Source organism: Cryptococcus neoformans, chromosome 7 (assembly GCF_000149245.1).
Source record: "Cryptococcus neoformans var. grubii H99 chromosome 7, complete sequence".
NCBI classification, from domain to species: domain Eukaryota; kingdom Fungi; phylum Basidiomycota; class Tremellomycetes; order Tremellales; family Cryptococcaceae; genus Cryptococcus; species Cryptococcus neoformans.
This window is the reverse complement of record NC_026751.1, coordinates 24,635-45,545: the sequence shown is the minus strand read 5'-3', so window position 1 is coordinate 45,545 and position 20,911 is coordinate 24,635. Positions and strand designations below refer to the sequence as shown.

Sequence of the window (20,911 nt, the reverse complement as noted above, 5' to 3'; positions counted from 1 at the left end):
CCACATGACATCCGTTCCGCTAATAGTACTCGTACTGATCCGCTGTAAAAAGTATGCCAGGCACGGCCAATAATCTTCCGTGATCTCCGGTTATCGGATGCTGCTTCTTTTTGCCGCAATTCCAACAAAGGGGCCCACAGTATTTGTATTACATATATACAGCTCAGCAATGCTTCTCGAGCAATGTATCTGAAATCTGGATAAATGCAGTCTGTGCAGTTGTGGCACTTCATCACGTTTTGCCCCAATCCAAGTCCAATTCTGAGGCAACCCGTTCGTTCGTCTTCTTTTATTTATCTGTTTGCTTATTCCGACATGACCTATATACAGGACGCACATGGCACATGGCGGCAGAGCCGATTTCTTTGACACGACGGGATTGCAATGAGTTGGCGAAGGTAGTCAGAGAGGGTAGCAGCGCTTATCTGTTGAAATTTACCGTTTATTCAGGGAGTAGATAGGTACATAGGGTATAAGAATGCATCATTTAGAGGAATGAAAGAAAAGAACAGGAAAAATGAAGAGCAATACATGAACCATCAAATGACTGGAATGTTATCCTATTCTCTCCCATCCCATCTTATCCTAGCGAGCCATATCCGAAAAGAAGAGAAAAGGAGACAAAAATCTATGCCCATTAAGCCGGAAAATGACAGAAAGGGGTAAGCAAAAGACTTGAAGCTTATTCAAGACTTTTAAAGCTTTGATTTGGATTTCTTGACGGCTGGCTTTTTGGCGCCGACAGCCACTTGCTTAGCACGCTTGGCGGCACCTCCGGCTGTTGATCCGATGGTTGATGATTTCTTCTTTGGCTTTTCGACAGCGGCAGCAGCAGTCTTTTCCTTCTTCTCCTTCTTTTCTACGGTGGGAGCGGGGGCGACGGAGGTTTCTGATTTCTCTTCCACCTCAACTTCCATCTCTTCTCCATCGTTGGCAGATTTCTCGGATTTTTCAGTCTTTTCAAACCTTCCTCCCAACTTGCCTGTCCAAACAGGCAACATTACACTGCCGCTCGTCTTTACACCCACTGACAAGACGCCTTCCCACCCGCCGTCCACCTCGGCGACGATTTGGGGTACAGCCTCGAGCAAGTTGGCGAGAGTTTGGGAAGGGGAAGAATGGGATGGGGTGGCGATACGGGTGGAGGTGGATGTACCGGTGGTGGGATGGAAGTACGTGGAGGAGATTGCGCGGGCGAGGGTGGAGGTGAGGTCTTTGCGTTGGAGGTTTACAGGGATGGGTTGCCTTTTTAAAGAAGCACAAAGTTAGCTACAAGAAGAAAGGACGGTGACCGATAGGGGAGAAGGAAGAGACGAAGAGAGGCTTACTTTTTGGCTTCGAAAAACATCTTGCCCAACAATTTTGGCATCACACCCAAAACCCGTTCATCACACAGAAACATATCATGATCCCTCAACAACTCCCTCCTCGCTTCGTATGGCTTAAACTTGCCCTTGAGCTTCTCCACGCCGACAACGCGAGAGATGAACTTGATGTTATGCTGGGTGAGAAGGTCTTTGTATTGACGTTGGGGATCTTTGGTGAAGAGGCAGACGGAGGATGTAGGAGGAGGCGGGAGAGCAGGATGAGGCAGTTGACTAGAGGAAAGTCACAAGAGAGTCACTTGTCAGTTGTCGAGTTTTACGCGAGTTTCCAACGAGAGAAAACGAAAGAAGGGAATCACACACATCTTGACAGGGTTCAAGCTCCTCCTGGTACTTCCCGTCTTGGTGTTAACGACGACCCAAACATGTTCTTCGCGCGGTAAAAGCTGCTCCTCCTCCTTTTGCTTTGAGACTTTGGCGTGGTGGGCGAGAAGGGCTTTGACGGCCTTCTCAGCTTGGGCAGTGGAGAATGTAGCGGGGAGGGGGAGGGGGGCTTTGGGAGCAGGCTGGGGCTTTTTGGCCTTTTTGGAGGTGGCTGGCAGGGCGGCGGGGGGGGCCATTTTTATAAGTGATTCTAAGCGATTCTGGGACGGAATAGAGGGGTGAGCAGAGTTGGAGACGCGATGGAAATATTTCAGCGGAGGTGGAGGTGGGCCACAATAATGACACGTCAGGAATCAGCAGGTGGTGGTGGCCGCCGCCGACGAGTTAAAAAAAACAAGGACGACAACAATTCCAATAACAGCTACGAGAAGCATGAATGCATGTGGGACAAATGAATATACAAATGATGATTTTGCATTACATCGTTGGCAAAAACTATGCTTTATGCCCTATGACCTACGACCCATGACCCATGACTTGTGACCTATAGACGAATGGACTAGACAAACTAAAACTGGTAATTTTACTTTTCTGAAGGGGTATCAAATTACTATCGGAAGATGAGATAGATGCTAATGCAGATAAAAGACAAGAACCTCCTAGACATGTACCAAGGATCAAAAAGAACGCAAGAGGAAATTAGCCTTTCCCTCTTGCCCACACACCACACCCTTTCACCACTCGTTCGCTTCACTCAACCATTCATTCACTCCTCACTCGCCGGCTTGTTCGTTATGCTGGCTCGCTAAACGTCCATTATCCACCTGCTCGTCAGGATCACTTCACTTCGCTCCCGGGCCATTAATCAACACAGCCTCCCTCAACGGCGTTATCCCTCCAAACGGCGTCACTGCCCCCGGCGTCGCAGGCGTACTCCTATTATGCTTCATATGCGCCTGAATCAAATGACCCGCAGCGAGCGCACTCATCAAACTCAGTTCACCAGCCATGACGGCTGCGACAATGATTCGAGCGAGACGTTGGGCGTTTGCACCTGGCGAAGTGGCATGGGCACCAGCGACGCCGAGCATGTCGAGCATGGCGCGCTGGGGGGAAAGTATGGTACCGCCGCCGACGGTGCCGACTTCAACGGAAGGCATGGAACATGAGATGAGAAGGTCTTCGCCGTCGTTGATCCTGTTTTTGAAACAAGATTTGAACATGGGCATGTTAGCGAAAGCGATTAAAAGAAAAAGAATGCGGACATACGGTTCCATAAGAGTCATACAGTTGGAACTTTCAACGTTCTGAGCCGGATCCTGACCGCACGCGAGGTACATGGCCTACAAATATCCAAAATAATGAGCGAAAACCGCACTCGGCGTAGTTGTTAAAAGAGATAAGACTTACAGTCAAGATATTCGCCGCGTGAGCGTTAAATCCTCCTATACTTCCCGCCATCGCACTTCCAATCAAATTCTTCTTGATGTTCAAATTACACAAATCCTTCACTGTCGTCTTCAACACCGTCTTCACCACATGGCCGGGCACCACCGCTTCCGCCACCACGCTCTTACCTCTCCCTTCAATCCAATTGATCGCCGCCGGTTTCTTGTCGGTACAATAGTTTCCGGAAAGAGCGAGGACGTGCATATCGGGGAAATGATTGCGCAGGACTTCGAGAGCCTTTTCGACCCCCTTGGAGATCATGTTCATACCCATCGCGTCACCGGTCTGGGTCGCAAACCTCACATACAACGTCCGACCTGCCAAAGCGCATTCCAGAGTCTGGAGTTTGGCGAATCGAGAGGTGGACTCAAAGGCAGCTTTGAGGGTGGCGTACCCGTCGGGCGAATCGATCCATAGACGTGCTTGGGCAGCTTGGACAATGTTGGGGAAATCGATAGCTGGGCCGCGGGTCATGGCGTCGTGAGTGAGGACGGTTGTGACGCCGCCACCGGCGTTGAGGGCTTTACATCCTCGAGATGTAGAAGCGACAAGAGTACCTTCGGTGGTAGCCATGGGGATATGCAACAGTTGACCATCAATGTTGAGAGGACCGGCGATGCCGACCGGAAGAGGAAGGTAACCAATCACATTCTCGCAGCATGCACCGATGACTTGCTTGTAATCATAGTCTGCCATAGGGAGCAAACTCGTCTCAAGAGATTTGGTGAGACTGGATCGGGAGATGACGGCTCGTCGAATTCGGACAGCTCGTTCGAGGTTCTTTAAAGCTTTTTCAAGGCCGTACGGCGCAATCTTGCCCTTTTGGACGAGCAAGATAATTTCCTCGTCGGAAAGATTGTTGGCGCCAACGCCGCCTGCGTAAATCTCGACACATTCCTCAAACGATCGTCGGCCAAAGGTAAGAGCAGAGTCATCGGAAGCAGAGGGGAATGAAGGGGAAGGGATACGAGGTTCCTTGATGATAGGTACGTTGACAGTGTGGGTAGCAGTAACCTTGCCAACTTCTTCAACTCGAGGTGTCGAATCCCCATCCCGAGTACTAGTACTTGCATTTGTACCAACCATGTGCGCAGGCAACTCGGTCTTCCTCCCTCGTGGCGTCGACTCTCGAAGAGCTCTCTGTCCTCGCTCAGCATCAAAGATCCCAGCTAACGCTTGAGCCGCCGCCGCCACTGGCCCTTTGCCGCCCATTGAATTCAACGCAATTCCCTTTAAGAGATAGCCATTCAATAATACACTGATCGCGAGGAAGACGACAATCCACTTGCTCAGCACGGGATCACCCACGAGTAACGTCCATTCGCTCATAAACTGGTCGAAAGAGGACAAGCGGCTGGGGATAAAGGTTTCGCTTGTCATGAGAATTTGAGTAGGGGGCATGACTTGGACGGCCAAGTCAGTCTCGGGGGGTTGATTCTCGTAGAGCGCCTGGAGGACGGGGGAGAGTGAGATACCGCGGGGGTTGAGCATCGCGCGAGAGGTGATTTCAGCGCCAGAATGGGTGGAGTGACGTTTTAAGGCGGTTTGCTCGGTGAGGGTCGTACAGAGGTTGAGAACGTGGAGAGTTAGGAAAGAGATGATCAAGAGGAGTTTTAGTCGAACAAGAGGGTTTTGAGGTTGGTCTTCTCTCTCGCTGGAGGGGGAGCGAGACCAAAAGCTTCGCTTAGTGGAGGGACTGGAAGTGCTGCTGCTGGTGTTGGTAGTGCTGCCGTTGCCGTTGCCGTTGCCGTGGCTGTTAAGAGAGGCAGAGCTAGAGACGCGTTTGACAGATTTGACTCGGCGGTTACCTCGAATAAGCTTGATACGGTGAACTTCGACCATGACGCTGAGGATGGCAACGTAAAACGTGAAGAGGAAGACACAATCGACGGCCATGATTAATGCGGCTACCGGAGGAGTATTAGATTCAGGAAAAAAAGAGGAAAACTCAGAAGGACAGATAAAATGTGAGAGAACGTACCAAGATAGCAAAATTCTCTCAGACCACCGATCCCACTAGCTGCACCGACGCAAAGCGCAATGATCTCCAAAACGTAATCCCTAACAATCCTCACACCCGATGTCCTCACAGCGTCGACTACAATCTTCTTGGCAGCCACAGGGGCGACCCACTTGACCTGTCCTTCCGCCAATCGCTGAAGACGCTCAAGAGGCATAAGTTCCTTGTGCAAAGTCCCAAGATCAAGTCCTAAAGTGGAGCCAGAGTTGGGATCTTTTGACAATTCGCCGCTGTAACCAGCAGTAGAAGGTTCGGGAGATGAAGGGACGGGATCGATATCGGGGTTTTGCAAGACGGCTTTGGCGAGGTGGTAGGGTTTGTCAAAGCCGACTGTGATGACGAGGAAGGGGATCGCTTCAGAAAGACAGATGGGGTCGACGGGGAGGTCGAGGAGATAAGCAGAGAGGAGGGCGACGAGGAATGCGAATGTTGAAGAGCAGAGGGTTGCAACAGCTATGAACAGCATGTTAGTATAGGAATGAGAGAGGCGGGAGATAACAGGACTGACGGATCCAGAAAGAGCTTCCGAGTTTGCGCATACCGATGAACAAGTTGACAAACACACCGTGCATGACGATGTAGCCGAGAAGCACCACAAAAATATCAGCAGAGTCGGCATTCTAGTTTTTCATCAGTACAATAAATACCCCACAGGAGAACTCGGAAAAGCTTACCTTTGCCAAAGTCCAAAATCTGCCGACCAACGCTCTAGCAGCATAGGCAAACCACCTAACGTTCTGCATGGGGTAACTCTCCCCTTGACCAGAGATCATTCCCTCGCCCAACTTGGAGAACAAACCGACACCATCGATACTGGGTAAGAACCCCCAGCTCGCGCCCGTTGGGGGTAAGAGTTGGAAAGCGGTGGTCGAGTTTGAGAGGGTAAACGCCGGAAGGCGGTTAAGCCTGTTGAGGTAGGTGAGAGTAGGGTCTGAAGGTGAGGGAGGTTGGAGGAACATGGTGAGGGTGGATTGGGATGGGTAGAGAGGGTGAGAGACGAATGAAGGGTGGTCAGAGGTGTTGAAGCACAAGTCGCGATAAGTGTACTTTTCCCCGTCGACTTCTACACTCAGCACATTTAATAACCATTGTTCAAACTCATCAATTGGCTCCTCTGCGCCTTCACGCGTGACGACGACCTGCTTGACGATCGCGACGCTGGCCTTTTCACCAGAAGTGTTACCGCCTGCCTCGATGGGAAAGGTGTATCCACCAAGAGCATTCTGTTCGAGGATTTTTCGGAAATCAGATGGAGAGATGGGTGTCCATTCGCGTTTGGACTCGACATCGCCCACCCAGCTGCTCCCGGCGACACCGTGCGAGCTGGGAAGGATGTAGGACGCGTCTTCAGAGGTGGGCTGGTGGGAGAGACGGACGAAATGGGCGGGGCGGGAAGGCGGGGAGACGGAAGGGACGTTGAAAAACTCGGAGCCCTTGATCGCGTGGAGGAGCTGGAAGTATGCGAGGGTGGCGAAGATGAAGGTGGTGGTGATGACCTCGATGGGCGCGGAGGCGGCCAAGGACGAGAGAGAGACGAGTGTTTGGCGAAGCATAGCCGGTTTCGGAGGGCGATGAGGGCGGAAGCTGGGCCCAATAGAAAGTTGAGGAAACGCGTACCGGTCGAATTAAAAAAAAAAGCAAGAATGAATGTCCGGAAAGGTCGCGCTGGATAGGCCGCCGTTGAGGGCGAGCTAAGAAATATATAGCCCCTGGGTTGAGCGGGTGGCGTGCAAGAGGAGGGCGCGGAAGCAAAAGAAGGCGGAAAGGACGAGCCGGGAAGGAAGGAGGAAGGAGCAGAAAGAACACAAAGAGACCAAAGCTGCGCTCGAGCAACTATCGACCCACCCCAACAAACGAAATCTGCCACGTGCTTTTCTAATCAACTTTTCTAATAAGCGTTCCTGGGGCCACCCCGCGGGATGCTAATGCGGAGCTTGGGGTAATTAACTCGCCAGGCTAATGCATCCAACTGTCCAAATCCGGCAACTTTATTACAAAATCCCTAGATCCCTGAGGCTTGAAATAGAAAAGTGACGAGACGGCTGAATCGGTCGTGCAAGTCACAACAAGTGGGACGGCGTTGAACGGCTTCATATCTGTCGATCCGGCGTGTACATGTCGACCGAGCAGTGTTTACTCGAGGTGGGACGATCAGGAGGCCAATCAGCAGCAGAGATGGCCAGTATCCAGCAACACAGCCCAATTCCATTAGTGACCCCCAGATGAATTATTGTCTGTGGCTACAGTACGCGATCTTATCTTCTCGATTCAGCAATTTCAATCGATCGATCCACTCCCAAATAACGTCATCAATCAGATCATTGGTACCATAGCCATCCGACTTGCCATTCAAGCTAGCGGCAACTTACCACTTACGACCGTTGGTGTTGACGGAGAGACTCCGGAACCGAGTCAGGGTTCTTCAGGGCGGTAACACTATGCTGGTAGCCAGGCTGGAGGAAAGTCAGGATGATAGAAAAAGTGCATCATTTGTGTCGATGGTCTTGCAGATAGAGCACAGTGTTGCTACGGTGTGCACATTGCAGAAATGTCGTCGATAATATTCTGACGATATGATTGATATGATATGACGTTGGGGTATCAAAAAAATACATTCTCGCACCATCAAACAACGAACGATTTCCACGATACGATACACAAAAATTCCCGCATCTCACACTTTACCGGCCCGCCACTCACTTCCTCCGCCATGCTTTTTTATTTTATTTTATCTAGTTTCAAGAATTATCGTCGCTCTTTGACCCAGAACTGCAAAACAAGATAGCTCAACACTGTAAAAGTCCCAAACACAATACCCATCAACGCCGTATCAGGCCACCAAAATGCTTGCGCGTGGAAACCGAATGATGAAAGGACTGTTAAAACACGAATTCACAAATCAGCAAATCAGCTCTTTGAAAATAGAAATAAAAATAAAGAAATTAAAGGAGGAGGATAAACTTACTTGTCGCACTAGGTACTTGGATATCCAAGCCAAACTTCCTCTCCACCAACTGGAGGTACCTCAGCTCGTTCACAAGAAGAGCTTCATAGCCAGCATGGAAGAAGGAGGTGGTGAGCATCCACTTTAAGCCATTCGGCACTCGATCATAGTTCATGAGAAGGCCGGCAAAGAGTAGGCTGAAAAATCATAGAATAAAAGTCAGCAAAGAATGAATAACCAAGGATGGAAGAAAAAAAGGGGTGGGTGAGAAAGTAGAATCAAAACGCACTTGTAAAGCATGACCAAGCTCCCCAACAGATTGGCCACCCCTAGATCCGAAATCGTCACACTCAAGAATAATACAATACTCGACGCTGTCAAGTTGAAAAGCACTAGAGTCATGATAAATTTCCAAAACGCCGACACTTCAGCGTTCAGACCCGCCAAGCCATATACGATGGAGCCGAGGATGAAAGGCGGAATGACGCGGAGGGGGATGATGTCGAATAAAAGTTTGGCGAGAAAGTATGTGATGGGGGAGTAATAGCCGTTGGATCTGTTGTTGTCCCAGGAAAAAAAAAAAGGGGGGGGGGGGGATTTAGTTGTGTAAAAGTGCAAGAAATGAAGAAGACGGACGTACCTCTCGCGCATGAATAATAATCTCTCATTCGCAAAGATCCCAAGAGAGCTTAGACACGAAAAGCCAAACAAGGAGAGGATGAACAAGAACAATCCAAGTCGATTTCTGTAAATTACACAAACATTAGTTTTTTTTTCCCCCGCCCCCAATGATGATTTTGAAGGGGAAAAAAGGGCGAGAACGACTTACTGGAAGCCGGGAATGTCGTTGGTGACTTGGTAGAAAAAGAATCCACAGAGTAACGCGGCGATGACAGCCACGGCATAGTGCGTCGCCATAAGTAAGGGATTTCTAGCGCAACGCATATCAGTAAAACCATCATTCTTCAAGTTGTAGATGCCGTATCTAAAAAAAAAAACCCACCTGTAAAGGTTTTTGAACGCTCGACTGCTCAACAACTTGAATTGATCCCATAATCCTGCTTTTTGGTAACCCTTCATCAACCCGGTTTCTTCCTCTACATCTCTCTGATCTGCAATGATACTGGCACTGGCGCTGGCCGTCACACTGGCAGTCGCACTTGCGCTGGTGCTGATCGTAGTATTGGGATGGGGATACCCACCATCCGCAGTCTCTCCATGCTGGATCCTCGAAATTTCAGCTTCTACAATCTTGGCATCATCACTCGCCCTTGAAGCAAGTACGAGGGAAGCAAGTTTTTCAGGAATGCGAGGGACGTGGATGTTGTCTTTACCCTGGAAAGCCATGGCGTGCGGAGAAGGGGTGACTGACCCAATGGGTGTTGCCGGGGAGGAGGAGGAAGGGACGGAGGAAGGGGATGTGAATGCGCCGAGAAGCTTGTGAGCTTTGGTTTTGATTTCGCCGAATATACCGGGAGATCCTCCTCTGTCGACGGGGGGGGAGTTGCCGTCAAGGGAAAAAGGTGTATGGGGTTGGGTGGAAAAGCCAGCTTCGGGATCTAGCTCGCCGGCGCCGGCGCCGGCGCCAGGGCCATTATCGTCGCGCTGGGTATAAAGGCCGGTCGCCGCCCCATTCCCATTCCCATGACCGTTACCGTTGGACGAGGTACTACCGCCACGATGTTCCCCAGCGGCGTCCACCGTCAGATCAATCAACCAATCCGCCGTATTCCACCCTTCCGGACACTCGTATCCCACCGTTTCAAAATGTGTCTTCACTTTCCTCGCTTCGCCCGAGTATACCATTTGTCCCTTTGCGAGGAGGACGAGACGGTCAAAGAGGGCGACGATGTTCGATTGGGGTTGGTGGATGGTGAAGATGACGGTCCGTTTGTACCGTTGAGCGAGTGTGTGCAGGGATTGGACGACGTTTTGGGCGTTGTACGAGTCTAGCCCGGAGGTGGGTTCGTCGAGGAATAAGATGGAGGGCCCGGTTACTAACTCGCACGCGATTGACACCCGGCGTTTCTCGCCGCCCGAGATGCTTCTTTTCCCGGATTCGCCAATCCGCGCGTCCTTGATCCCGAGGATGCCGAGCTCGTTCATGGTTTCGAGGGTGCGGTAGACTTTGGCGTCGTAAGACATTTCACGCGGGAGACGGAGGAGGGCGGAGAAGAGGACGGTTTCGTACACGGTCAAGGTAGGGAGGAGGGTGTCTTCCTGGTCGACGTACCCTACGACGCGGCGAAAGATGGATTCGTCCGTGATGGGTCGGCTGTTGATGTATGTGTCGCCTTCGACCTTGCCCGTCTTGGCTTTACGCGCGAGAATGTCGAGTAGAGTGGATTTTCCGGCGCCGGAGGCGCCCATGATGGCTAACAATTCGCCGGGGCGGGCTGTACCGGTGATATGTGAAAGGACGCGTTTGCCAGATGGCAGAGTGTAGGAGAGGTTGTTGAAGTGGAGAGTGGCGGGGACATGGTCCAACATGAGTTTGGATGCTTCGTCGGATGGGAGGTGGATGGATCCGAAGCCGGAAGGGTGGCGGTGGGTTCTTCCCAGGTACCAAAATACTGGGGGATGTGTGAGCAAGAAAAAAGGAAATGAAAATGAACCTTTGAGGTGTTTTACTTACAGATACAGGCCAAGATGAAAATCACGGCAGCACCCGCTGCACTCAAAGCGACCAAAGACCGATTATCCGGCTTTTCAGGAATGACATAACCTGGTACTTGAGTATAGTGCAAACATTCTCCACTTTCACAGTCGAGTGTGATGGATTTGTCACCGAAAATGTCGTTGATGAGCTGGTTCATGGCGGGTTCGGAGAAGGAGCAGCCTCGGCCGGTGGAGCAGGAGAATGAGCCGGGGCCCTTGACTTCTTCGCTGAGAAAGTCGTCGATGTCTGCAAAAAAAAAGGGGGTGAGCGCTAGTCAAACGGGTAAAAGGAGGGAAAAAAAAAGTCGAGTCTAGACTTACTGACGCTACCGTCCTCACCACATAGGAATTGTCCAGGGATACAGGCACACTTAATTTTTTCACATTGATAGCTTGTTTGGTTGGTATCAAAACTGCCTTTACTCTCCCAACTACACTCTGAAAGTTCACAGTGGAAACTCTCGATACGGTCGACCCAGAATTGGAAATTGCAAGAGCCAAACGCATCGGTATCGCCTGTGAGGTCGTCGAAAGGGGAAAATGGGCTGATGTTCGGGGCAAAGGAAGAATTGGAAGAAGGTCCGTTGGCCGAGCAGGAGAATGTTACTTGAGGAGGCTTGTTGTCGGGGATCGTATCAATGATTTTTCGATCTACCGTCACTGATTAGCAAAGGATAAAAGCGAACAAAAATGGAGGTGGTTGAAGACCAGGACTTGCTTGTAACATCGCACATCTGAAAGTTTTGCTGTACCGCCAAGCCTCTCTTGTAACAAACCATTTCGTTCTCTTCATCTTCATCCGTCTCTTTGACGTCTACCGAGCGAGGTCGGAATGCTGCGCAGGCACGGTCCTTTTTACAGACTATATTATTGGAATGTCAGCGAAAATGCAAGTTCAAGGTTGCGAAAAGTCGCGACGCACCGTTACAGTTGATCCCTCCCCATCCGTCTTTACATTCGCATAATTCACCTTTGGGTCGAGGGAATCGTTCATCACCGTCGGATAAAGCCCCGCAGACTAGCCGGTTAGATCAGTATTAAACGCTCCAGAACACAACGACACGACATACGCGGTGTGAGACAGTCTTGGCCCCCGAACCCGGGGGGACATTTGCACTGTCCATCATAGGGATTGCATTCTCCCGAATTGCCACAGCTGAACGCGGGGAGGAGACAGTTGAAGCACGGCGGACATTCGGGCGGGCGCGAGGGGTCCTTGGGGCGTCGTCGTGGGGGGACGGCCTGCTGCGGCGGGATCAGCTGCTCGGTCCAGGCCTGGGCGCCGTCTCTGTCAGTACGTACCAAGGAAGAGGCGTTGGCTAGCGTGATATCTTCTCTAAGGTCTAGTATCTCCCGCGTGGGGACGGACAGGCGGTCCGTGCTCGCAAAGAGGCCGGCGGCGGCGAGCGACGGGAGGGAGAGGAAAAGGAGGGGGAGGGGCAGCGGCGGCAGCATCATGGCGGTTGATGGGGGGAGGAGTGGGGATGGACAGACTGACGCTGGACTGAAGACTGCGCGAGGACTGCTTCGTGACAAGCGCATATCATTTCGTCATTATCCGCCACACCAGTTACGTAACTGCAGGCGGTGGAGGTCATGTTGATCGCGGCCGCCGTATCCGATTCTCCTCTACACTCACACCCCTCCCCCCAGGTACAGCAATGCCCCGAGGCCCCTCCATCCCGCCCTACCTCACCGCAGGGGCATCCTCCAGGACACACCATGCGCTCCTTGCACAGCTTTCACAGGCCGACTCCGCGCAGGAAGAGGACCAGATCGTTGCTCACCATCTCACCCAGGCAAAGGCTGTCTTGCAGTCGAACGATGTGAATACTGTGGGTTTCTCTTGCAGGTACTGTGAGAAGATATAAAGCTGATGCAGCGGCCAGACAAGGATAGCCGAGAACCTGATTGTGATACTACACTGCACGATGTTGAGGCACAACGCGGAGGATGATTTGGATTTCGCTTTGATGCCCGCACTGAAGCTTGCTGAAGCTGGCAAGACCATCCAAGAACGGCGGATAGGTACGTTTCTGTTGCATCGGTACCGGCGCTGGCAATGACTAATACGCCTGGGGATGTAGGATACTTGTTTTTGGTAGAACGGCTTTCCCCGGATCACGAGCTGCATCTGTTGTTGATCAACACTATCCGCAAGGTAATGCACACACAGAATAAAGGAGGCCAATTCACTGACAAGGCTGGATGCACCCAGGACCTGTCGTCGAACCAACCAGCGAGTATACTTCTTGCGCTACACACGATTGTCAAACTACCCTCACGCGATCTCGGGCCGGCCGTTACCCCGCTGCTCATCTCAAAACCTCTTCTCCGTCACACCTCGTACGTCCTCTTCTCAACACATATCGCTTTCCGTCCTAAAGCGCTGATTGAAATCCTTGGCCGTTCTGCCGTTTTGTTTTGTAGAGCTGCGATACGGCAGAGAACGTACCAAGCACTTGTGGCTCTACACCTCTCCTCGACTTTTCCTCGTACACCGCAACCTCATTCTCAAGCCGAATCTGTTCCCTTTTCCTTTCCATTGTCAATGAGCAAAGTCGTGAAAGCGGTCTGTAGAGAAAATGATTCATCATGTCTTTGTGTGCTTTTCAAATTACTTGGGCGGCTCATCCATGTAAGTAGTGTCTCTCTCTTCCCTTATAGCCCTAACAGTATGTTGTAACTGACGAATCGTAGTCTGGAGCACATGGGATAAAGAATGAAGAAGAGAGAGGGTACCTTGTACAGGTCGTGCTCGACAAGGTGGAAGAAGTGGGATGGCTCGGGCACGGGCAGGCGGAAGGCGGAGGGGAAGGGGGAGAATTAATACTCGAGTCAGTGAGATTGTTGGGGACCTTGGTCAGTGCCGGGATCTTGGAGGTGGATTCGGTGGGAACGGGGGAGGAGGTACGGGAGCAGATTGAAGAGTGGATACGGAGAAAGATGGAGGAGATGGGGATGGATGGTTCTCGGTCTCGATCTCGGTCTCAGTCTCGGTCTCAGTCTCAATCTCCATCGCAATCTCAGTCGCGGTCTGGGAGGGGTATGGAATTGACAAGATGGAAAAAAGGTGAGTTTATACGTAATCTTCTCTGGCAAAATTACCCACGTTCTTTCCCCGCTAAAATGTGTGTCCTATAAAAAGCGTTCCTTCTACAAGTATGTGGTGTAGCACCCATGGTACCGGCAGTGATTGGACACTGTCTTGGTGTTGTGTCCCGCCTATTGATACCATCCTCCTTCCCCTCAACCTCCTCCTCCTCCTCCTCATCAACCTCTGCCCACCGGCCTACCCGCACCCACACCTTCACCAACATTTTACCCCCACCAAACGAACATATCCTAGCCCTTCGATGTCTTTTACTCCTCCCGCCGCAGACATGGGACCGAGGTGGGAAGATGGGGGAAGAGGAGATGGGGGTGGTGATGGAAGGTGTTGGGAGTGGGGATGCGAGTGTTCGGCGATTGGTGCGTCTTTTTTAAGGGGGTTGTGTGGGTGGGAATCAGCTAATGTTTGAATGTTTAAAAAGACGATAGAGTTACTTTACACCCTTACGCCGGATTTGGCGAGAATGGTTTTTGGGAATTATTTGGAATCGATCGTCACGTCGACAAATCTCTCCCTCCCGTTGGACACACAGACACAGACACTGGGGATGGAGGAGAGGATGAAAGTGAAGATGGGAAGGAGGGAGACGGCAGGCAGGGCGTTGGAGGTTTGTGAGGTTGTGGCGCATGTACAGGCGTGTGTACGGCCATGGCCACGGGGAGTACGGGGGAAAGAAGGAGGAAGCGGAAATGGGGGAGCAAGCGTCGTGAATTGGGGAGATGTGGTGAGCGTGCTGGCGACGTTGGGCGAAAAAGAAAAAGAGAAAGATGTAGAAGGAGATGCGGATGGGGATGGTTGGGAAGAAGGAGTGAAGAGGGTTATGGATTTGGTTAGGCTCTGTGAGTTCCAGAGTTCTATTCCTTCTCCCTAGCTCTGCAATAAAAGGAAAAGTTGGCTAACCATTGTTTCTATGCTCTGCAATTTTAGACGATCCATCTGGCGAATTGCTAGTCGATGCTATACACGCGCGTTACGAACGGCGTATCACTCATGAAGCCGAAAGAGGGCGGCAGGGACATGCGCATGAGCACGAGCATGAGACTCTCTGGATCCAGAGTCCGACAGTGGTCATGTTGCTTGGATCGGTGGCGTGTGAGTTTTCCGCTTCGGGCTTAGGGAATGGAATGGCAAGGCAAAATAAGCGAGCGAGTCTGAGAGGGTTGCTTTCGACTGCCGCTTTGGGTGGTTCTCCTGCTGGCAGGATCAACAGCGAAAACAGCACAATTGGGGTGATCCCTACAACAACCACAGCGAGAACGACATCCATGCTGTCGCCCGCGTTGCAAGAGATTGTCTTATTGGCGTTTGTGGCTTTGCTAAGAGATGATGGAGAGGGAGAGGGTACGGAGAGAATACGGAAGGATGTAGAATTCCTCGCCAAGGGAGCAAAGGGGTATATAAAAAGAGTGAGTTTTTAAACGTGTCCCTTCCTCCCATCACGAGGTAATTGCTGATCGATTTGGTTTTCGGGGGGTTGGTTATTAGCGATGTGATGAAGTGATTTATATAATCGATAACGGGCTGGTGCGAGAAGTAGGTGATGGGGCCAAGTCGAGTTCGGTATGTCTTTTGTGTCCTTTTTCTTTTTCTTTCTTCATCTCATTATGAAAGATATTTGTGAGCTAATTGCTTTTAATTCCTTGCCTTCTTGTTCTTTCTTTTTTTCTTCCCTTCCTAGCTTTCGGATATCCGCACGTCTCTTGTAGATACTGTGGCCATGCACAAGAAACGGGCAGCTTTGAAAAGTGAAAGCGAAACAACGAGATCGCCTCTGTCTTGGTCGACTTCGACAGCAACAAAACAGCTTCGCTATGAGGCGTATGGTTCAAAGTGAATTCCACAAGTTGTATATTGTGCGTTTCTAATGGTATATTTGTATTTCCATGTATCATATATTGTCATAATATGCATTGATCATTGATTACATATGTTGAACGACATGAGTTTGTACTATACATAGATGATACACGACATGAATTACCCTTCTTTGCTCTGCTTGTGGCATCATCTGGTATCCTTTTGTGCTTCAAACCCATACTTGTTAAACCCCCTGAGAAAAATTGGCTTCAGCCCGACGTACAACTACACGCTCCCCAAAACCTTCTGCCTCAAGTATTGAGTATCCCTACACCGACGGCATGCTCTCCCGCTGTCTTTATTCCCACCCATTTTCATTGCTCTTAGCCGACTTTGTACCGGCCCCTTCTTAAACGGTACTCCCTTGAGGGGTTGTTTGAGGTTGAGTTTGCGATCCCCCAGTTCCTCCAGCTATGGGAGTGCTGTTCTCTGCTAGACCTCCAAAGTCCCACGACCACCAATTTGCATTCTGCTATATTAACAGGGGAAAAGGAGCATTTAGCTTTGATATTGCGAGCATCAAGAAGGAAAGGAAAGATGAAAAGGAGTAGGAACGTACGGTCATACTTGTGGAATCTGCCATCATCATTGGATCCCAAAATTGATGTAGCTGTTCCCGTAACTTTGTCAGCTTATTTCATTCTCCGAAAGTAGAAGAGACAAGCCTCTACACAAGCAGTAGCTCTTACTCACCAGCAAATCCGTCGAGTTATCCATTCCCAAAGTCTGCGCCGTCGTACCCAACATTCCACTAACAGGCGGAGTTTGAAAAGGCGGTACAAAGTGTTGCTGAAGCAAGTGCATAGCTGGGGTCATCCCCCCATTACCACCTCCATTTTGCGCCAAAGAGCCGGGCGAGGGTGTACGGTGTGGCACTGAGCTGGCGGGGTTGGAAGAAGTGATGTTGACGGCAGTGTGGACGCCAGAGCCAGCACGTTCGATAAGTCGGGTTTTCCAGCCTAGGAGTTCACGATCTTCTTCTTCTTGGCCTCCTGCGTCCCCGCCCCCGCCTCCTCCTCCAGGTCCTACTCCCAGGGATAGATTCGCTCCTCCCATTCCAGCTGCCTGTGCAATCTTCTTCGCACCTCTTTGTTGAAGCCTCAATAACCAATCATGATTCTGCACCATCGAGGGTGAATTATTCTGCTTGATTAGTACCGAATAAACGTTGATCGCTTGTTCGATTTGGGAAAGAGCGAATGTTGCAAGAGCAGATTGGGGATTTTTGAGGATAAGAGTGCCCAGGCAGACAGCGGCAGTGAATAGGTGGTACCAGAAGAACCATTGACGGGAGATGATGGTGGGATGGAGTTTGTACAAGTCGGAGACGACTTGGATGATGACCTGTTATCGGTAAAATTAGCAAAGCATGGAGACCAAAATGGAAACAAAAGGACTTACGTTACACCTCTCTACGACAGCAAGGTATGAATGACCGTATACTGACCTCGTTGGATCTGCTGGCTCATCATGCATCGCCATCACAAAATACGGTCTCTGCAAGAATAGAATATTCTCCGAAATATTCAAAGAGAGCGTGAACTGTTGCAATGTCCGATGCAGATTGTGCCGACTTATCTCTGGACTATTTCTCCTCGCCATCTCGGGATCTGGGTATACTGAAGGTAATGCCAAGAGGGCAGAACGGCATCGGAGGTCGAAAGGGACGTTCAACTCGAATTCACATAGTTGGCCATAAAGTTTCTGGATAGAGTCGTAGGATTGGAAATGGACAGTCATACCAGCGTCGAGAACCTGGGATGAAATTTGACAGAGCTCGAATTTGAGAGTGGGCCACCCTTTGCCGCCCATCGCAACTTCGGCGGGGTTGGGGGAAGGGAAGGCGGTGTCGATATAGCGTGGCACCAGGGTGTTGGGTCGAGAAAAACAGTTGGCTTGAAAGACTTCGATGGTGTGGCATTCCCAAAATACTTGGCTGGAGAAGTCGCCTCAGTAAACACTTCGATGCGAATAGGAAAAGAAAAGTGGAAGTGGAAAACATACCGTCTTTCTTGGACAACATCGTCTGGCAAATTCCATCTCGCTCCATCTCGATGTAACCCCATCTACCATCAAAAAGAATCCATCAGCCTATACTTTAAACTCTGGATGTCACGCGAAAAAAAGGTCGAGACAAATTTGGAGTCGGAGCTGAGTAAATTAAGAGAGGAGGAGAAATGGCAAGGAAGGAGGGGGGCAGGAACGGATGAGAATAGGAGGGACGGGGCGAAGGAGTGAAATCGGGTGGGAAGTTGAGGAAACAAACGGCTTACAGCAACAACAAGACTCATCGCTAGACCCCATAATGGCCACGCGGAATCTCCGTTTCGGCCGCTTTCTGTTTCGAGGTAATAGTGAGCCATCGTCACCTACATGAAGGGCAAAACACGATTAAAATCGCTCAGTCATCTTCATCCTATCCAATGCAAATGATTAAGAGGAAAGAAAGAAGGCTCACCAAAGTCTGCAACCCTGCAATAGTCGCATGATTCATAAAATTTCCTTTGGTCATTGCCGCCTGTGCCAATGCCAAGTATTCTTCCGCGCTCTCATCGTGCGGGGGTAATTCAATGTTGTGGACGGTGCCCATCGCGAGAAGCATGTACACGAGGGCAAGTTGTTGTAGGTGGACGCTATTTTCGGGACGGGGTTCAAGCAGAGAGGCATAGACTCGGTCGAAGATTGGTTGGAAGGTCCGGCGGGGGGCGGGGTCGTGGCTGTGTTTTAGTGGGCGCAAATGGGAGGGAAAATGGAGTATCAGCCCAGTTCGCGCGAAACAAGACCCACATCTAGGGCCAGAAAAGAACGAGCAACCTACTTCCAAGCAAAATAACGGTAGTAAGAATCTACCAACACCTCTGCATCCGCTCTTGGGGGTAATCTCTCAAACAATGCTTCCAGCGTCGATATTTCTCCAGATTCATTAAACGGAAAGGAGTAAACTGGGTCTTCGTATGCTCCTCCACTTTCTCTTCCATGATAAACACCTTCCTCTCCTGCCTTTTCCCCTCTTCCTCCTGCAGGACCTCGATTCCCAGGACTGGTGGTATCCACAGGTGAACGAGAGTGTGAAGGCGTCTCCATACCGATCCCACCGACTTCTTGGTTTTTGAGCCATTCAGTGCCGGCCGTGGGGCCCAAGTACCGAGAACGACCGGATTTACCGAGGACGAGGGTGCCGTGGGAGTGTTCGACAGGAGATCCGGCAGGGATGGTTGTGCCGGCGGAGGTGGAAGTGCTGAACGAGGAGATGGGGGGAAGATGGAGTTGCGAAGGATGAGAATGCAGATGGGATTGGGATGGGGTTTGATGAAGGGCCTGGGCTTGGGTTTGGGTTTGCGGAGGGATAGAAGGGTTACTATTATGGCTATGGCTCGATGAAGATAGCGGGGGGTTGTAGGAAAATGGGTTGTCACGAGGCGGAGCAGGCGAATCGTACAGATACCGAGGAGGCTGCTGGTGCTCACCTATCGAATGAGATCGGCGGGCCGGCGACCTGCTTCGCCGATGATTAGACTGGGTAGATTGAAAAGGGGATGTTGGTGAATCTCTGTTTGGTCGCCAGTCCTCGCTGCCGCCAACATTCCCTCCTCCTCCTATCATGGAACCACGGCGCATGGTGGGAGGGTTGGAATCCATCCTTGATCTGGAAGATGAAGATAATCGGGGGTAGACTGCACTGTTATCGTCGTCGACTTCGAAACCATGTTCTGTGAGGAAACCTTCAAGGGTGGATAACCGTTTTTGAAGTGCCTCAGCAGTTTTGGCGTCAAGTCCACTATATACAGTGAGTTAAAAACGGAAGTAATGATAAGCAAACAAGGGAAAAGAGGGCGACTAACGCTCGACGAGTTTCTTTTACGCCATCTGGACAAAGCTCTCTACATCCTCTGCGGACGCAGTTTGAGCACGGTATATCTCTATCACACTTTAGTTTTAACCTCCTGCACTCTACACAGAATCCCATCAGTATGGATTGGCATGCGGAAGGATTGAAGGGGAGGAACTTGCCGGCGCAACTGAGCTGTTGTTTGGACCTCTTCTTTGATTGTTGGTCGGCGGGTTGTGGATCGGTGGAAGGCGGTTGTGACTGAGAATGTGGAAGGCCGGCTTCGGAATTGTCCGATGAGGCCATTATAGGAGACCTGGCGGGGTGAAAAAAGGAAAGTGCAGCGTGTAGGGAGATATATCGAAGAGACGAAAAGACAACAAGCAGCCCGAAAGCGGAGAAGGCGGCGGCGGGGTGCAGCGAATGGGCTATGGACAAATTGCGGTATTACAAAATAGATAAGTAGAGATTACAATACTTTTACAAATTGATTATAACTGAGCCGCAATCCAGTAAATGAAAAGTTTACGGGTGTTCCGGTCCGGAGATTATTACAAGTGTAACCGACTGTGGGGGGGTGGAGGTGGAGGCCAGGGATGCATGTCATGTGTCATCTGGGACATCATGATTCGTGCGCCCCGCATGACCTTAATAAAGTATGATCTTGGTGGAATTATCTTGGTGATCCTCACCGATGCCATCTTGGATCAGGCACGAAACTTCATGACAAACAAAGGCCAGTTTGAAACGCAAAGCGAGCACTTTCTCGTAACTCCGCTCATCCTCCAATAATTAACGCACCATACTGCTAAAAGTGGCCTCTTTGTGACAACTGCTATGAGCAATGTTCAACGATGTTGCGGTATTGAACGCTTACAAGCTGTAACAGCCTAAGGGTTTGAGGCACCAGAAGAGTAGCTGATATAGTTGAGGGAACTGATCCCAAGGAAAACGAGACAAGCGAACTTCATTTACCATAAGTGAAATTGCATTCCGAATTAATTTCCTATCCATATTTCTCTTTATCATCTTTTTTATAAATGAGCCATTAAATGATTACTTGAAATGAAGGCTTCTAAATACTAAATACTTGTCTTCTGTTTCATACTTTCACTTCCGCTCGATAGGTCTTCTAAGACATTTACCTATGAGATAATCGCATCGTGCTCTCGCAGTACACTAGTCGATAACATTTTTGAGCGCATAAAGCATTTCTTCTGCCGCCAATTCATATTGCAATGCGGATTTGAGCAATGTAAGGTTGAAAGGATGAACGGGTGGGATAGGTTCCATTGTTTATACGGACAAGGAAGAGGGTGAATGTCGAGTTATC

General features: G+C 50.4%; 5 protein-coding genes and 2 non-coding genes; 3 read left to right on the top strand and 4 right to left on the bottom strand.

Moving 5' to 3' along the window:
• Nucleotides 1-217: 217 nt before the first annotated feature.
• Nucleotides 218-477, top strand: CNAG_12610. Its single transcript, XR_001045918.1, has 2 exons — nucleotides 218-273; nucleotides 331-477. It is a non-coding gene; the product is annotated as a hypothetical RNA (non-coding RNA).
• CNAG_06535 (ribosome biogenesis protein UTP30) lies at nucleotides 446-1,976 on the bottom strand. XM_012195284.1 has 3 exons: nucleotides 1,689-1,976; nucleotides 1,329-1,598; nucleotides 446-1,245 (listed from the first exon to the last, which is right to left on the bottom strand). Exons 1-3 carry the CDS (start codon nucleotides 1,943-1,945, stop codon nucleotides 696-698), a joined length of 1,077 nt encoding a protein of 358 aa, XP_012050674.1. The 5' UTR covers nucleotides 1,946-1,976; the 3' UTR covers nucleotides 446-695.
• Nucleotides 1,977-2,130: 154 nt separating this feature from the next.
• CNAG_06534 (hydroxymethylglutaryl-CoA reductase (NADPH)) lies at nucleotides 2,131-7,009 on the bottom strand. XM_012195283.1 has 6 exons: nucleotides 5,853-7,009; nucleotides 5,687-5,798; nucleotides 5,140-5,631; nucleotides 3,120-5,065; nucleotides 2,979-3,052; nucleotides 2,131-2,906 (listed from the first exon to the last, which is right to left on the bottom strand). Exons 1-6 carry the CDS (start codon nucleotides 6,729-6,731, stop codon nucleotides 2,552-2,554), a joined length of 3,858 nt encoding a protein of 1,285 aa, XP_012050673.1. The 5' UTR covers nucleotides 6,732-7,009; the 3' UTR covers nucleotides 2,131-2,551.
• A 760-nt stretch (nucleotides 7,010-7,769) lies between these two features.
• On the bottom strand, nucleotides 7,770-12,290 carry CNAG_06533 (ATP-dependent permease). XM_012194878.1 has 12 exons: nucleotides 12,083-12,290; nucleotides 11,851-12,025; nucleotides 11,703-11,798; nucleotides 11,499-11,642; nucleotides 11,102-11,431; nucleotides 10,758-11,027; nucleotides 9,126-10,695; nucleotides 8,952-9,053; nucleotides 8,763-8,867; nucleotides 8,412-8,678; nucleotides 8,144-8,319; nucleotides 7,770-8,054 (listed from the first exon to the last, which is right to left on the bottom strand). The coding sequence occupies exons 1-12, from the start codon at nucleotides 12,236-12,238 to the stop codon at nucleotides 7,924-7,926; spliced, it is 3,522 nt and encodes a 1,173-aa protein (XP_012050268.1). The 5' UTR covers nucleotides 12,239-12,290; the 3' UTR covers nucleotides 7,770-7,923.
• A 133-nt stretch (nucleotides 12,291-12,423) lies between these two features.
• CNAG_06532 (hypothetical protein) lies at nucleotides 12,424-15,887 on the top strand. XM_012195282.1 has 11 exons: nucleotides 12,424-12,615; nucleotides 12,670-12,808; nucleotides 12,868-12,941; nucleotides 12,999-13,126; nucleotides 13,211-13,418; nucleotides 13,481-13,853; nucleotides 13,929-14,251; nucleotides 14,314-14,731; nucleotides 14,820-15,298; nucleotides 15,378-15,452; nucleotides 15,571-15,887. Exons 1-11 carry the CDS (start codon nucleotides 12,442-12,444, stop codon nucleotides 15,724-15,726), a joined length of 2,547 nt encoding a protein of 848 aa, XP_012050672.1. The 5' UTR covers nucleotides 12,424-12,441; the 3' UTR covers nucleotides 15,727-15,887.
• On the bottom strand, nucleotides 15,790-20,070 carry CNAG_06531. 2 transcript variants are annotated; one of them, XM_012194877.1, is made up of 10 exons: nucleotides 19,761-20,070; nucleotides 19,592-19,700; nucleotides 18,568-19,527; nucleotides 18,208-18,466; nucleotides 18,023-18,118; nucleotides 17,754-17,815; nucleotides 17,151-17,685; nucleotides 16,443-17,093; nucleotides 16,309-16,359; nucleotides 15,790-16,221 (listed from the first exon to the last, which is right to left on the bottom strand). In XM_012194877.1, the coding sequence occupies exons 1-10, from the start codon at nucleotides 19,882-19,884 to the stop codon at nucleotides 16,099-16,101; spliced, it is 2,970 nt and encodes a 989-aa protein (XP_012050267.1). In that variant the 5' UTR covers nucleotides 19,885-20,070; the 3' UTR covers nucleotides 15,790-16,098. The 2 variants fall into 2 exon arrangements, with proteins under 2 accessions (XP_012050267.1, XP_012050671.1); XM_012195281.1 differs by having other exon boundaries at nucleotides 15,790-16,218.
• CNAG_12609 lies at nucleotides 18,562-20,141 on the top strand. Its single transcript, XR_001045917.1, has 2 exons — nucleotides 18,562-19,536; nucleotides 19,602-20,141. It is a non-coding gene; the product is annotated as a hypothetical RNA (non-coding RNA).
• The last annotated feature ends 770 nt before the right edge of the window (nucleotides 20,142-20,911 follow it).